Raw genomic sequence first — 17,145 nt, forward strand, 5'->3', positions numbered from 1 at the left:
TTATAAATGCCTTACTTCTAAAGTAACACATAGAGAACTCGGGCAAATTTATAGGAATACAAGTCATTCACCAAGTGATAAATGTTCAAAGGATATGAACAGACTGGTGAAATTGTGAAGTAATCCAAACCATTCTGAAGAGGAATCTGGAACTATGCCAAAGGGCTATAAAACTGTGCATGTTCTTTGACCCAGCAGTATCATTACTGGGTCTGTATCCCAAAGAAATCATAGAGGAGGAAAAAGGACCTGCATGTAAATTGGATAACAAAGAATTGGAAAATGAGTGGATGCCCATCAATTGGTGAATGGCTGAACAAGTTGTTGTATATGAAGGTAATGGACTTATTAGTGTTCTGTAAAAAATTATTATTTTTAGAAAGGTCTGGAAAGATTTATGCAAACTGATGCTGAGAGAAACAAGCAGAACCAGGAATGCATTGTACACAATAATAGCAAGAATGTATGATGATCAACTATGAAAAGCTTGGTTTTTTTCTCAGTGATTCAGTGATTCAAAGCAACTCCAATAGACTTTGAACAGAAAATGCCATCTACATCCAGGAAAAAAAAAAACAAAAAACTAGGGAGAATGAATTAAATCAACACATATTATGTTTACTTCTTTTTTCTGTTTTTCTCATCTCTCCCATGATTTTTCCTTTTTGATGTGATTTTTCTCTCCCAAAATGATTCATGTGTATCTAAAGGCACTTACAATGTACTTTAACTTAAAAAAAAAAAAAAAGATATGAATAGACAATTTTTAGATAAAGAAAATTAAAATCTAGTAATATGAAAAAATGCTCTACAAGATGATTTTAGAAAAGCCTGCAAAGATTTACATAAACTGATGCTGAGTAAAGTTAGCAGAACTAGGATAATATCGTACACAAAACAAGAAGATTATGTAATGATCAACCATGATGGACTTGGCTTTTCTCTGATATGCACTGATTCAAGACAATTCTGAATGAAGTGAACTGTGAAAGCTAACTCACAAGATGGAGAGTGCTTTAAAGATTGACTGAAGATTAGCTGTAGGCCACAGGGCCAGGTTTCTTTCTCCAGAGATGTGGTTTACAAGGAGTGAGACCATATAACCCTTTTCTTTTGAGACTAAGTTGGGGCTATCTTGGCACTGAAACTCCCATATAAGGTAAAAAAAAAAAAATCCTAAAGATGTGGTTGGGTGAGATTGAAGTTTTTCCTTATTTGTGACTTAGAATGTGAGGTCATTGTTCCTGTCTAATCAGTGCAAAGATCCAACCTAGAGAAGTGTTATCCCATGCCCCTATATAATTCCTGTCTGTTAACTGTACTCCCGCCTCTCCTTGTCTGACTGCTTGTTGGGGGAAATGCCCTTTCTTGAGAGATCATTAATAAAATTTCTTTCTTCTTTTACCTTGAGAAATCTCCTTGGTTTATTTGAGTTGGTGGTTTTGTCCCACACAATTCCAATTAAGACTTGGGATGGAAAAGGCCATCATCATCCAGAGAAAGAACTGTGGAAATTAAATGTGGATTTTCACCTTTTTTGGTTTTTTTTTCTTTCTAGTGATTTTTTCCCTTTAAGTCTGATTATTCTTACATGATATGAAAATGGTTAAAAGGATTGCATATATTTAACATACATCAGACTGCTTGCTGCCTTGGGAAGGAAAAAGAGATTTCAGAGGTCTCTCTGCTGGCATTGGGAGCAGGATTCTGTTGCTTTGCCCATACTCAGATCAAGGTTGCAGTCGTGGGTGGCAATCCCATGGTGAGGAGGAGCACTAGCATATCAGAGCTTTTGATCACAATAAAGTGTGAATTCTCCTCATAGCTCCAGAATAGTAAAGAGTGCTTATGGTTGCTCATAGACCAGAACACAGGCCAGGAGAGTAAAACACACCTCTCTTTAGATCATATCATCTTGCAAGAACTGAAAATTTACCAGTTCTTAGCAGTATCTCTGAAAACAGCTGTATAAAACCCCTAAAGCTTCGAACAATCTCCTCTCTATCCTGTAAGCAGAACCCCACCTTCAGCAAAAAAGTCAAGAAACAGTCTAGAAAAATAAGCAAAATAGAGAAAAAACTTTGACCATAGGAAATTATTTTGGTGACAAAAAAGATCAAAACACACTCAGAAGAAGACAGCAAAATAATAATTCCTACATCCAAAAAATCTCGAAGAAAAATATGAATTGGTCCCAAATCACAGAAAAGCTCAAAAAGAATCTTAAAAAAAAACACAACAACCACCAAATATCTGTTGAGAGAGAAAAAATTGGAAAGAGAAATAAGTGATGAAAGAAAATTATAAAAAAAGAGACAACAGGTTGGTAAAGAAGGCACACAAAAAAAAAAAAATGAAGAAAATAAGATCTTAAAAAACAGAATAGGCCAAATGGTAAAAAGAGATACAAAAATCCAATGAGAAAAAGAATGATTTGAAAAGCAGAATTGGTCATATAGAAAAGTAGGTACAAAAGCTCACTTAATGAGATGTCAAGGAAAAATCAAAAGAATGAAAAATTGAAGACAATATGAAAAGTCACACTGGAAAGTAGATCCAGGAGAGATCATTTGAACGACCTGAAAATCATTATCAAAAAAAGTGCCTAAAGAGAATTTTTTGAGAAATTTTCAAAGGAAAACAACCCTGATATTCTAGGACAAAGTACAAATTGAAATAATCCATCACTAAACTGCCTGAAAAACTCCAAATTCTGAAGCTCTCAAGTTAAAATTATTGCAAGCAGCCAAAAAAAAAAAATTCAAGTATAGTGAAGCCAGTCAATATAATTTAAGATTTAGTAGCCTGTACATTAAAGGATTGGAGGACTTGGAATATGATATTCCGAAAGACAGAGGTGAACAACCAAGAATCACTTTTACCCAGCAAAACTGAATATAATTTGGGGTGGTAGGGAGAGAGGAATTGGGTATTCAATGAAACAAGACTTTAAAGCATTCCCTGATAAAGAAAAGTCCGGAGCCAAACAGAAAATCTGATTTTCAACTGTAAGAAGCATGAAAAAATAAACAGGAAAAGGAAATCATAAGGAGCTTTAAAAAGTTAAACTGTTTACATTCCTAGTAACGCATACTAGTAACTCATAAGAACTTTCTCATTATTAGGGCAGTTAGAAGGCATATACATGTAGACAAAGGGCACAGGTATGAGTTGAATATAATGGGGATGGAATCTTTAAAAAAATGTAAGAAAGAAGAACATACTGGGGAAAGGGAAAGATACAATAGGGTCAGTTATAAAAGAGGCAAGAAAGGAAGGAAATGGAGGAAGTGGCAGGGAATGCTTGAACCTTACTCTCAATGGAATTGGCTCAAGGAAGGAATAATATACATGTTCAATTACAGATGCAAGTCTTTTTTTACAGGAAAGTAGAAAAGGAAAGGGAAGGGAGGAGGGGAGAGAGAGGAGTACTGACAGAAAAGAGGATGAACTGAAAGAGATGATAGAAACAAAACAATTTTATTTTTTTTGCTTTTTGCTGAGGCAATTGGGATTAAATGACTTGCCCAGGGTCACACAGCTAGGAAGTGTTAAGTGTCTGAGGTCACATTTGAACTCAGGTCCTCCTAACTTCAAGGTGGGTGCTCTATCCACTGTACCACCTAGCTTCCCTGAAACAAAACATTTTGAGGAGACTGAGTAAAAGCAGAGAAAACAGAATAAACAGGGTGGAAGGTGATACAATTAGCTATAACTGTGAAAAAGTTTTAAAAGCAAGTTTCTCTGATAAATGATTCATTTCTCAAAGTTGTCCCCCAATTGATAAATGAACAAAAAATAATAATAGTTTTCAGATGAAGTAATCAAAGCTATCTATAATCATCAAAAAATATTCTAAATCACTACTGATTGGAAAAATGCAAATCAAAAAATTCTGAGGTACTACCTCACATCTATTAAATTGGTTAATGGGACAGAAAAGGAAAATGACAAATATTGGAGATGTGGGAAAATTGAAACATTGTTGGTGGAACTAATTCAACTATTCTGTCAAGCAATTTTAGAACTACATCCAAAGGATTATAAAACCATCCATACTGTTTGGCCCAGCAATACCATTACTAGAATCATATTCCAAAAGAGATTTAAAAAAAAAAGAAAGAAAGAAAAGAAAAATGAACTATATGTACAAAAATACTTATAGCAGTTCTTTTATGGTAGCAAAGAATTGGAAGCTGAGGAGATACCCATCAATTAGAAAATGGCTGAACAAGGCACCAGAAGACATGAAGAGACAATTTTAGGGAATCCTGAATAGTATAAATTGATTTAAAGGCAAATGAACAATTTATACAAAGGACCACAACACTAAGTAAAAACAACTAATAAAGGCTTTAAAACAATGACCACGAAACAATCATGTCTCCAGAGGATCAAATGATGAAGCATTACTCCAACCATCTGACAGAGTTCATGACTGGAAGATGCAGAGATGTATTTTTGGACATGGACCTGTATGGATTAATTTAAATTGACTACATTGGTTATAAAGTAAAGGGATTAAAAGAGGATGACAGAAAGACAATCTGATGCTTCTTCCCACCAAAAAGAGAGCTACTGAAACATTTTTAAAATGCACAGAAGACACAAAGAAGAAAACACAAAAAGGAAGCACATAGGACAGCTTTGTAAGTGATATGAAGAATTAAATGTTTTTCTCCCTTAAAGCAAATAGTGCAACATGGTGATTCTGTTTTATAATATTAAGTTCTGCTTTGTATGGAAAAATGTAAAATTTTTTTGGCATTTCAAGTTCAGAATAAAAATATTTCAAAATTTTAAAAAAATTTATTAATAGAAAATGACAGAATAATAAGCATTTATTTCATTATCTATCATGTGTCATTTGACTAAGCAACAGGAATACCAAAAATTGCAAAAAATACTTTCTCCCTTCAAGGAGTCCACAATCTAATGGGAGAGCCTATATACAAACAAGATAAAGATAAGTGAAAATAACCAACAGAGGGGAATGCACTAACATCAAGCAAGAAAGGGAAAGCCAAGAAAGAGAAAGTGGAATTTAAACTGAGATTTGAAGGAAGGCATAAGGAAAAAAGTAAAGTTCCAGGCATAGAGAACAATCCATGAAAATGTAGGAGTAAGGAAATCGCATATCTTGTGTGAGGAATAGTCAAGAAAGACAAGATCACAGCTTCAAAAAGCAGATGTAGCGAGTGGTAAGATATGTGACTGGAAAGCCAAGAAAAGTCAATTTTTAAATGGTTTTTAGATCAAAAAGTGGGGAGGGAGGGGAGATGGCGCAGTAGATGGAGTACAAGACTCTGGAATCAAGAGGAACAGAATTCAAATTCAGCCTCAAATACATAATACTTACTAGCTGTATGACTCTGAGCAAGTCACTTAACCTCAATTACCTTGCAAAAAGTAAATAAAAATCAAATCAAAGTGGAAGACTTTATATTGATTGAGGAGCTACTATAACTTGCTAAATGAGGAAAGAGGGCAGGTTTGTGACATAGCTATATTTGCACTTTAAGATCACTGACAGCAAAGTGAAAAATGTAGGGAGACATTTGAGGCAGTTACAGTAATATACTGCAAAAAAAAAAAAAAAAAATGAGGTTAATGATGGCTTGCAAGAAATAAAGGCCTATACCACAGTGGTTGGCAGTGTCAGGGAAGAGAAAAAGGCAGAGTCCTTGGGAAGGTTGGAAGAAGACAAGTTATTAAAGACTTTAAAAAACACTCTTGGAGAGTCTGGATATAAAGAGTAAAAAAATGAGTAGAAGAAAATAAAAGCTAGGTTGCGAGTCTGGGTGATTAAGGAAACGAAAGCACACATGAACTCTAAGATAGAGTTCAGTTTTGGACATTTAGATTTAAGATATTTAAAGGATTTCCAGTTCCAGATAACCAATAAACTGAGACATTTATTTTATAAAGATGCAAGATTAGAGATCAGGAAAAAGATTAGGGTTGGATAAATAGATCTGATTATCTGTATAGGGATAATAAGTGAATGAAAAGTGAATCCAGAGCCTTCAAGAAATCCCCAAAGTACAATAGGAGAAGGGTAAAGAGCCAGAACATAGAAATGATAAATTAAATATAATTAAGTTAAATATATCAGTTTTACCCAGAAAAATGTCCAAACATAGTTTGTAGTTTCACCATTATCCATTTTCCAACCCTCAAAATTTCTAACATTTCTTGATAAAAGGAGTTATTTTTAATTTTTCAAAATTTTATAACTCCTGCAAAAGAGAAATACTGTATGGAGAATTATCAGCATTTCAGCTAACTAGGATGGCAAGTTATCTTTCTCTCCTTCCCAGGAGCCATCAGGAAAAAGAAACAGTAGCAATAATACACTAATTGCAAGATGCCAATAATATATTGGTTGCTCCCAGACTTAGTTAATAGAATGACCAATGAATTATGCTCAAAAAGTTATCAAACAGCTGCTTTGATCCAGCGGTATTCCTACTGGGCTTATATCCCAAAGAAATCTTAAAGAAGGGAAAGGGACCTGTATGTGCACAAATGTTTGAGACAGCCCTTTTTGTAGTGGCCAGAAACTGGAAACTGAGTGGATGCCCATCAATTGGAAAATGGCTGAATAAATTGTGGTATATGTATATTATGGAATATTATTGTTCTGTAAGAAAAGACCAGCAGGATGATCTCAGAAAGTCCTGGAGAGACTTACATGAACTGATGCTGAGTGAAATGAGCAGGACCAGGAGATTATGATATACTTCAACAACAATACTATATGATGATCAATTCTGATGGATGTAACCCTCTTCAATAATGAGATGAACCAAATCAGTTCCAATAGAGCAGCAATGATGAACTGAACCAGCTACACCCAGGGAAAGAATTCTAGGAGATGACTATGAACCACTACATAGAATTCCCAATCCCTCTATTTTTGTCCACCTGCATTTTTTATTTCCTTCACAGGCTAATAGTACACTATTTCAAAGTCCAATTATTTTTGTACAGCAAAATAACTATTTGGACATGTATACTTATATTGTATTTAACTTATACTTTAACATATTTAACATGTATTGGTCAACCTGCCATCTGGGGGAAGAGATGGGGGGGAGGGGGGGAAGGAGGGGAAAAATTGGAACAAAAGGTTTGGTAATTGTCAATGCTGTAAAATTACCCATGCATATAATTTGTAAATAAAAAGCTATAATAAAAAAAAAAATAGAATGACCAATGGATTTTAATTCAGAAGGCAAGAACATGAATCCTAACTCTCCTCTTTACACTTTTATGTTATTAGGTAGGTCATCTAAATTTTCTGGACTTCAGTTTATACAAGAAGATTGGTTCAGATAAATTCTAAGATCCTTTTCCACACTCAAATGCTATGCATGAATCTACAATTTCATTCCATTATAATGGAAAATATATATAATTATTGTTATTTTTCTTTCTTTAAAAAAAAGACTAAATGGCCCTTATATTATTTTTAAAAAATTAAATCAGTAGCACAACAGCAAAAGGAAAAAGGAAAAAATGCTTTAGAAGACATAAAAACATCTAGAGAGGCTATTTTAATTTACATAAAACATTATAATCCCAATCTTTCCCCAAACTTTAAACATCAACTATACTGTTTATTTACAATAGTTATTTTTACATCTGTATTGTATTCACATACAAATATTATTTACAAAATAACACATCTTTTTAAAACCTAGAAAATAATCAGAAGGCACTTGGGAGAAAAACAGAAACAAAAAATAAGTTCACAGTTGAAATGATTGAGGTTAGAAGGAAATATATACAAGTGACAATTATATAATTTAAATGAACATTCTTTGGCAAAGTGATCCCAGAATCTTTAGTTATAATCAAGAGTAATATAATTAAAGATTCTAGGGTTATTTTGCCAAAGGATGTTCACTTAAATTATAAAACAAATGCTTATTATGTCTGATATCTCTCTGTGAAGAAACTCCACCAACCAATGCTAATCAGCACCTTCTCTTCATCTTATGGTCTTAAAAAAGAGTTGCCTAGCTGTTACTAACAAAGTCTAGCAGCAAAAATAGAAGAACTCACAAAAATTTCTAAAAAAATTGGAAAATATTATGGTAGAAACTAAGCACTGATCAACATCTAAAACTTAGACCAAGATAAAGTCTAAAATGGTTCATGATTTAAATATGAAGGTGATGATATAAGCAAATTAGTAGAGCAAGGGATAGTCTACCTGTCAGATCTGTGGAACAGAGAGGGAATTCATGGTCAAAGTAAGAATTAGAGAACATTTTGAAATGCAAAATGGCTAATTTTGATTACATTACAAAGTTTTTGCACAGACAATACCAATGTAGCCAAGATTCAAAGGGAAGCAAAAAGCTGGGCAACAATTTTCACAGTCAGTGTTTCTGATAAAAGCTTCATTTCTAAAATATACAGAGAATTGGGGGGCAGCTCCAGCCCTGAAGTCAGGAGGACCTGAGTTCAAGTCTGGCCTCAGACACTTAACATGTCCTAGTTGTGTGACCCTGGGCAAGTCACTTAACCCCAATTGCCTCAGCAAAAAATAAAATAAAATATATAGAGAATTCACTCAAATTTATAAAAATACAAGCTATTCCTCAAATTGATAAATGGTTAAAGCATATGTGTAATGTTCTTCTCTAAAGTATAATGTTCTCTGGGAGCAGATTTCTTGGGGTGCTTCTGAAAGCAGCCTTAATTTCAGTTCAGAGTAATAATCACCTCAAATGCAGGCAGCTTCTAAAGTCCAAATCCTTTATTTTCTCTTTCCAAGTATTGTCTCCTTCCTTGAGCCCGGTTAGCTTTCTTTGAAGCCTATCTCTCTCCTTAGTTCCAAGAGCTCTTGCCGCTAGTCCTTTGCCTCTGCCAGCTTCAGCCTCCAGCCACACTAAGGTGGAAGATGGAATGAATCTGACTCCGCCTCCAAGAGTAGGCTTGTGGGTTAGTGGGCTTGTGGCAGCTCCTCCTAATATATGCTCTCTTAAAGGTGTGACTCTTAGAGAACTGTTAAGCACCCTGCTAAACGACCATTGTCTCTATCAATTCCACTGACTTAGCACCTTGTGAGAATCATAACAGATATGAACAGACAATTTACAGAGGAAGAAATTAAAGCCTAGTCCCCACTACTATCAGAGATAAGACCTGAACCTCCGTTTTTCTGACTATAGCCGGTCTCTATCCATTATACCATGCTATCCCTTTCAAAAGTAGAGATAGTTTGCAATAAGTGAACACTCTTCACAACTGAGTTTGATAACCAGCTTGCCTCAATCAACTGTGGAAAAGAAGTCAGAAGTTTATCTTCTCTTAAATTCCCCTGACAAATTGAATTGTGTGAAAAGCTAGTCTTAAAGAACAGAACTTGCTTCAGAACAAAAGCTGCTGCAAAACCTAAAGAACAAAAATTAAATACAAAGCAGTCTTTAGAATAAGCTAAGTATCAAAGCAAAACAAAGAGCTGAGTTTCTAATCACAAAGACAACTTTTAAACACTGATTTTATATAGGAAATCAGCAGAGAAAAGCATCATCCTATCAATTAATCCCTGTATTAAAAATATTAGATGCTTCAGAAATCTAAGCAAATTAAAAGATTCTTTAAAAAAAAATTCTTTCAAATTAATATTTCAAATATTAGTGACTTCATTATCAAAATATTAACATTAAATGTTCTGAATATCAATAATATTCCAACTTACTAGTTGGAATTTTGCATTACTATGCTTAATTAATACTTCCAAAATATAGGCTTAACTAAGTAATTCTCTAACTCAAAAATCTTTGATGAGTTCTTATTCTCTAAGATGAAAAACAAACTCTTCAACCTAGTATTTAAGGCCCTCTTAAAACTGCCTTCATACTAACTTTCCACACTATTCTTTTTTATGCATTCTTATGCTCTAACCAAATAGGCCTAATAACTAGCCTCTCATTTCTGCTATCCACCTCTTCCTGAGTATGCCCTTCCTCTTTCTTGCATCTCAGAATCTCTAACTTCCTTTCAAGCACAATTCACATGCTATTTCCTGATGTAGCCGTAGTTCCTAATGCTTTCCTTCTAGTTTTATTTTATGTGTATCTTATCTATGTACGTGCTATAGGAACCCAGGATGTATGCTCCTCAAGAGCAGAATCTGTTTTGTTTTACATTTGTATCTAATAAATAAACCCTTAATAAAATGTTGAACTACCATAAGGACTCTATAAATCACAAAAATGTCTATTTATAAAATGGTTATATACAGAATTCCCAAGATTCCTCTTGAATATATAGCTAGTCAAAATATGTCCAAGTAACTTTTTATGTATCAAAGAAAAACAGAAGACTATGTTGGAAGATGTTACAGCAAATTCCTGCAAATTTAAGTGTATTTAGCCAAAGTAAGGAATCCCATAGAATCTGTCAGCCTCAGGCCAGCCACAAAGACTGTTTCAGAAAGATTATGCTTTGTGATACTATAAACTTATCTCTGTCTGTCTCCCAAAGTACTCCAGGGCCTAGGTGTGGTAGCAGAAGAATTGTTAATTATTAGAGTGGAATAAACCTACACATAAATTAGAGATAACCCTTAGTTTTCAAAAACTATGGTATTGGAGTAAAATAAAAAAGTTCTTGACAGGTCTAACTAAACTAGAATAAACTCCATGCCTGTGGTAGTCAGAGGAAGAAACTATACCCAACTGACTACAGGATAACAAATCTGTCCCATACTCTAAATTCCCCTCCTTCATAAGAATTAGTAATTAAAGTATAAAGCTGATCACAGAAAATAAAAGGGATAATTTTTATTACATAAAATGGAAAAAAAATTTGTACAAACAAAATCAATGCAGCGAGAACTAGAAGAAAAACAATTATGAGGATTCTTTATAACAGATTTCTGAAATAAATGTTCAAGAAATGAAGAGAACTGATAAAAATATAAAAACAAGTGGCATTTCCCAAAAAAATAAGTGGTCAAAGGATGGAACACACATTTCAAATGAAGAAAATGCAAGCTATCAACAGTCATATTTTAAAATACTACCAATCACAATGAAAATTAAAATAACTCCTATCTCATACCCATCAGATTGGGAAAGATGACCAAAAAAAGAAAATGAGAATTATTTGAGGAACTGTGCACAGGACAAGCACACTAATGCAGTTGGTGGGGCTATGAATTGGTAGGATAAGCAATTTGAAAACTTATTCAAATACTAATTACACTGTTATATACCTTCAGACACAGTGTTGGGCATATGCTTCAAAGAAGTCAAAGACACACAGAAAGGACTCAAGCATGAAAATATTTATGGCAGCACTTGTAGCAAAAAAAAAAAAAAAAAAAAAGTGAGAGGCCATAAATTTGAGAATACCTGAGCAAAATTTGATACATTGAAAGCAATGAGGTATTTTAGTACTCTTAAGAAATGAGAGATTCAGAGAAAACTGGTAGTATTTATACTACATGCAGAGTAAAGCGAGCAGAATCAGCTCCCTGGCTCATTGATTCAGTTGATTCAGGAAACCTAAAATCAAATGAAGACTCAAGACACATACTAGCTCTAATCCCTTAATAAGGAAATGGAAGACCCTTCCAGTATCTTTGCCAAGAAAACCCCATGGACACTATTGGTGCACTATGGTCTACAAGATCAGGAAAAATCAGATACAATTGAACAACAAAATGAAAAAAAACATGTATACACAATAAGCACATAAAGAAACTATGAAAAACTTCAGTATGCTGATCAATTCAGTTACCAATAAGCATTTTCTAAGATTAATGAGGTGCAAGTCTCTCAATTCTTGCAGAATGGTGAAGAAAAGATGCAGAATGAGACATAATTTCAGTGATAATGTGTTGATTTGTTCTGTTCTACACTATTTGCTTTGGAAACTATATTTGTTAGAAGGGAGAGTGAATTGGTGCATAGTGATACAGATACAAAAAAAGTATCAATGGAACATTTTAAAATACCCAAATGATCATATATAAGTTCAGAATGGGAAACATAGGAAACACATTATGTTAATTTGACTTATATTTAAAAAAAAAAGTGTTTTTCATATACAACCCTTTTCTTGTCTTTGTGTATCAAAATGTTTACATCTATTGATACTTAAATTCATAATTTTTAAGGAATCCAAATTTTACAATACCTTTTAAAAAGCCTTATCACTATCTCTCAATGCTCAAAAACTATCCTAATTTTTAGAAGATAAAAGATCTTGAGTATCGAAATAATTTTTAAAAGTCCTCTGCATGTAGGATTCTCTTCCTCCTCTTGCCTAACAGATTAGAAAACTTTGGCTCAGGGATTAAAGTTGAGATCCCCCCCAAGTCACACAGCCAGGAAGTGTCCAATTTACTTGCTAAATCTGCTCATTCCAAGTGAAGCACTTTTCCCATTGACCATATTATTTTAAAATTCGGATTTCTTAAAAAATGAATTTTAAAATAATGTGTGTTATAAACATTATAAAAGATTACACACTTTTAGACCTTTATTAGCTACAATATAAAACTGGGAAAAAATGTCATTTTTTTAAAATGTCAGTATTCTAATAATAATAGTATTTATTTAGCATTTCAACTTTTCAAATATTATCCAAATTGATAACATAACAATCCTGGGAAATAAGTTACCTCCATATTATAGTTGAGGAAACTAAGCCTAAGGACAGTAAGTGATTTGCCCAGGGTCACAAAGTTTGAAAGAACAGGAGGTCAGATTTTTATTCAGGTATTCCTGACTCTAGGCTGTACCACCTAAAAAGTATCATTACTAAAAGTATACATCTAAAAAGTTTAATTCTAAAATCCTAATTCTAAAAGTATAATTATCCAAGAACTATTAAGTTAAAGCCAATTTTAAAATGAAAAAATATCAATATTATTGATTTGGAAAAAAGTGAAACCAAAGAGTAAATAAACACCTAAATTAACAGAGGAAGAAAGAATAAATGATGTTGCTAAGGTTAATGATAATTCTTGAAAGTTGGATTTTGCTTCTGATGATCATGATTTAATTTAACTGCCCTTTTTTTATCCAACATCCTACATGTATCAAGTTCCCACGTTCTCATATAAGGTTTTTTCCATTTTTAATGGAATTTTTGTTATATAATTATACGTATTAACTTCTCAGGAGCTTCAGTCTCCAACAAGTTGAATTAAATAATTTCTACAACTGTCCCAAAAATACAAATTGTGAGAATGGAAAACATGTGGCTTGCCTAGAATCAAAGCAGAACTGAAATTTTAGATCGAGAAAAGACCTTACAAACATCGTTATTTCATGAAATACTTTAAATACTAGTAACAAGTTAAATTTCATAACATCAGGCACTTCTTACACTCAATATTTTTTAATCTGAAAGTCATAATTTTCCCTAAAATCCTAATTCTGAATATGAAGGCACAGAATTTTAAAAATTCTAGCCTCTAAAAATACCTTCCCAATTCAGTCTAAAAAAGATCCTTTAATCGAAAGAATAGAGCATTTAACCACTTATTTATGTAGTTAAATTTCAGGCAACGTACCACATAATTTCTTGTATCATTGTACACTCTATTAAAACAAAACATTTATATAAACATTTCCCAACAATCTACTATTTGTAAGCACACTTTGCAAAAGACTTAACAAGGGGAGAGAGGAAAAGCTGCCCAAAGAGTCCTGTACACATAAACACCAAGATTGACAAAATCAATTCCATACCCATCTACCATAATTTAGTAACCCTAAAAATACATCTCTAGTTTGAGGGGGGAGAAGAGTAGTCTACAATTTCTTTAACAAACTAGTAACAACGGTAACATGGCTCAGATTCCTACTCCACCCTAAGTATTTTGGTTAATTGCGGTCCACAACTCACAAGTAAAGAAGTTACTCAAGTCGTGTCACCTAGAGGCCCTCCTTCTAGGAATAAGACACAATTTTGGTCCAGGGAATCTGAGAAACCCCATACACAAAACATCAGCTTTACAAACTCCCCTCCAACTAAATCCCTACCCCTCTGGCAGAGAAGCTGACCAAATAACAAGATTTCTAACTCGCAGCGTGTGTAGGAGTTGTTTAGTCAATACTGCTCTATTTGAAGAGGTCAAGATAGTTCTCCCCCACTAAAGCAAGGCACCATCTCGGACCCCGAGGCTACGCGATGCCCCCCCCCCAAAAAAGGGGGGTGGGAGTGGCAATGGGTTACTTTACTCCTAAGTGCGGCCTCCTGGTACAATGAGGTGAGTCTGGACTCGGTGCCAAGACCACAACAATACGGGAGGCCAAGCAAACAGCTGAACTTCCCACCAGTCTCCGCGGCCCGTGGCCGCCGGCGGGGCAGACTCCGAAAACCGCCAGCCAAGACATCACCCACAGCTTCAAAATCGGGGAAGAGGGGAAAGAGTGAAACAAGAGGGAAGCGGGGCGAGAGGGAGGTGGGGGTAGCGCTCCCGGACCTCCGGGAGGGGGGCTCTCGAGGGTTTTCCGCTCCCGGGTCCCCCTGCCAGGCGAGGCAGAAAAGGCAAAGGCAAGTGCCGCCCCCACCACCCGCCAGCCCCCTCACTTCCCTGATGGGATCCCGATCTGTACGGGCTCAACGCCCCACCTCCACTCCGACACACCCGAGAGAGAACCGAGGTGGGGGGGGGGGGGACCAATTCCTCTTCCTCGGGGACTCGGCTGGGCGCCCGCGCTCCCCTCGCCGCCTCGGCCGCAGGAGGCGGGGAGGACGAAGGGGGCCGCGCCAGCCCGCCCCGGACAGGAGGGAGCCCGCGAGCTCCGGGCGCGAGGGACAATGGGGAGGGGGAGGGCAGCGCGCAGAAAGAGCGCCGCCGGAGCCCCTGGCCCGCGGGCCCGGAGCCCCCCGGCGCCGCCGTGCCTCACCTCCGAGCCCCGCCGCCCAGGAGAGAAGCAGAATTAACACTCTCAGCAACACCATCTTCCGCCGCCGCTCCGGTCGACGCCGCCGCTAGCCCAGGCCCCGCCGCCGCCTCCTCACGGGTTAACAACAGCACATTGATCCGGAGGGAGAAACTGAAGGGGCTTGGTCCGGAGCCTCCGCGGGAACCCGGGACCCTCCCCCGGCCGCTGGAGCCGCCAAGCACCTCCTTCTTGCTCTACTTCAGCAGCCGGCAGCGCTCCCAGCACCTCCAAAACAGGGACCTCCCTCCCCCCACTTCCTTGTTTCCTTCCTTCTCCGTTTTCCTTCCCTCCCTCCCTTTTTCCCTCCTCTGCTTCCCTCCTCTGCCCCCTCCCCCCCAGCCCTCGACCTCCGCCTCCTTCCTCACCACGTGACGCGCGGGCGTCCAACGGGCACCACGGGGCCGCACCCGTCCGTCCCTCCCTCCCCTCCCTCCGCTGCTCCGCGTGACGCGCGCTCCCTCTTTGACTACACGGACCACCGCGGCGGTTTCCTATTCCCCAACCCAGAACCGGGTTCTCACATCGCTGACGTCGCTCCTCCCACAGAGAGGCGGGGTCTCGGGGGGTCCCTCCTCCCACCCTCCAGAGTAGCGGCTTCGGAGCGGCGCACGCTGCGAAAGAGTGCCCTCCTCCGCCTTAAAGCTACAGAGACCTGATTGTATTTTCTTTCTGAGCAAATGTGGGACAGTAATGAATGCGGTTAGAACCGCTTCCCACTTCCTGACTGTGACGTAGACGTACTTTTTTGTTGCTTAGATTTTATTGATATAGTGTGATCCGTATATTTATTTCTCACTGGATTTCTCCCCCCAACACTTCCCAGAGGGATACCCTTATAATAAAAAAATAGGAAAAGTTCTGCAAAACTAAGCAACATATTAAAAAAAAAGTCTGACCGTATATGCACACCTATGGTCTGCAAAGGAGGGGCTAATACTTTCTCCTATCTTCTTGGGGGCGAAGCTTGTTGTTTATGATTTCATATCGTTCAGTTTTCCATTTTTTGGTGTTTGCTGATTTCCTACTTACTCATTATGTATATTATTTTCCTCAACCTGCTTACTTCGCTTTTCATCCATTTGTATATATCTTTTCATGCTTTTCTGCAGTCATCTGTTTCCCACAAAACGGTAATATCTGATTACATTCAGGTTGTAATAATGATATAACAAATAACAAATAGTGTCTCATCCTCTCCACAAGCATGAGAGATAAATTCTACTATTATCCTCATTTTACAGAAGAAGAAGCTAGATAAGCAAGAAATAAGGTTCGCACTTCTCACCACTGGTGTCCGAGGCAGGATTTAAATGCCTGCTTTCCTCACTCCCAAGTCCAGGACTCTACCGACCACGCCACCTAGCTGCCTGTTATTTATCACCACTTTAGCCATCTCCCAGTAGCTGGGCACCCGTTTCCAATTCTTTGCTACCACAAAAAGTGCTGCTGTCAATATTTTGGTATATGGTGAGCCCTTATTTTTGTCAATGCCTGCCTGGAACTATATTCCTAGCAGCTTATTACTTGGGCAAAGAGTTGAAATATTTTAGCCACTTTGCATGAATCCAAATTGCTTTCTATAATGGTAGTACCAATTGTTACATTAGCAAGCCTGCCTTTCCACACCCTGTTTAGTACAGTATGCACTATTCTCATCTTTTGTAACCTTTGCCAGTTTACTGGTTGTTAGGGGAAACCTAAAGGTTATTTCAAATCTTTAATATGACAATATTTTAAGGACTGTTCATATCCTTTGACATCTTTATTGAGATATGACTTTTGGCTTTACATATTTGTTAGTCTGTATAGCTCAAATATTAAAACTTTATCAGACATGTTTAATACAAACATCTTTTCCCAATCAATGGTTCCCTTTCTTATTCTAGATGCGATAATATTGTTTGTTCAAAAAAAAGTTTTTTATTTTACACAATCAAAATTATCTATTTTGAAATTATCTCTATCCCTTATTTGGTTAAAAATTCATTCCTTATATCTGTGAAAGGCATATGATCTTCTCTAATTTTTAATGGTATAATCTTTAATATTCAGGTCACATACCCATTTTTAATTTATTGCAGAACATGGAATAAGATTTTGGTCTAATTCAAACTGCTTTCCAGTTTGGAAATTCTCCCCTAAGTAATTGGTGTTGTTTTGGCTTATCAAATACTGCTATTGAGGTCCATTATTTCTTATTATTTCTTTAGTTTGTTCT

At 36.6% G+C, this 17,145-nt stretch overlaps 1 protein-coding gene across 2 annotated transcripts in view; it reads right to left on the reverse strand.

Moving 5' to 3' along the window:
- The window catches only part of ADAM10 (ADAM metallopeptidase domain 10), a 135,307-nt gene extending 119,991 nt beyond the window's left edge, over positions 1 to 15,316 (reverse strand). The window contains exon 1 of one of the 2 annotated variants that reach the window (XM_031955276.1): positions 14,889 to 15,218. In XM_031955276.1, the coding sequence (XP_031811136.1) occupies positions 14,889 to 14,943 (55 nt within the window). In that variant the 5' untranslated portion in view covers positions 14,944 to 15,218. Of the gene's footprint in view, positions 1 to 14,888; positions 15,219 to 15,292 lie in introns of those variants that run through there. The other variant, XM_031955277.1, reaches the window with a different exon arrangement.
- Positions 15,317 to 17,145: the final 1,829 nt, after the last annotated feature.

This window comes from Sarcophilus harrisii, chromosome 2 (genome assembly GCF_902635505.1).
Source record: "Sarcophilus harrisii chromosome 2, mSarHar1.11, whole genome shotgun sequence".
Taxonomy (NCBI): domain Eukaryota; kingdom Metazoa; phylum Chordata; class Mammalia; order Dasyuromorphia; family Dasyuridae; genus Sarcophilus; species Sarcophilus harrisii.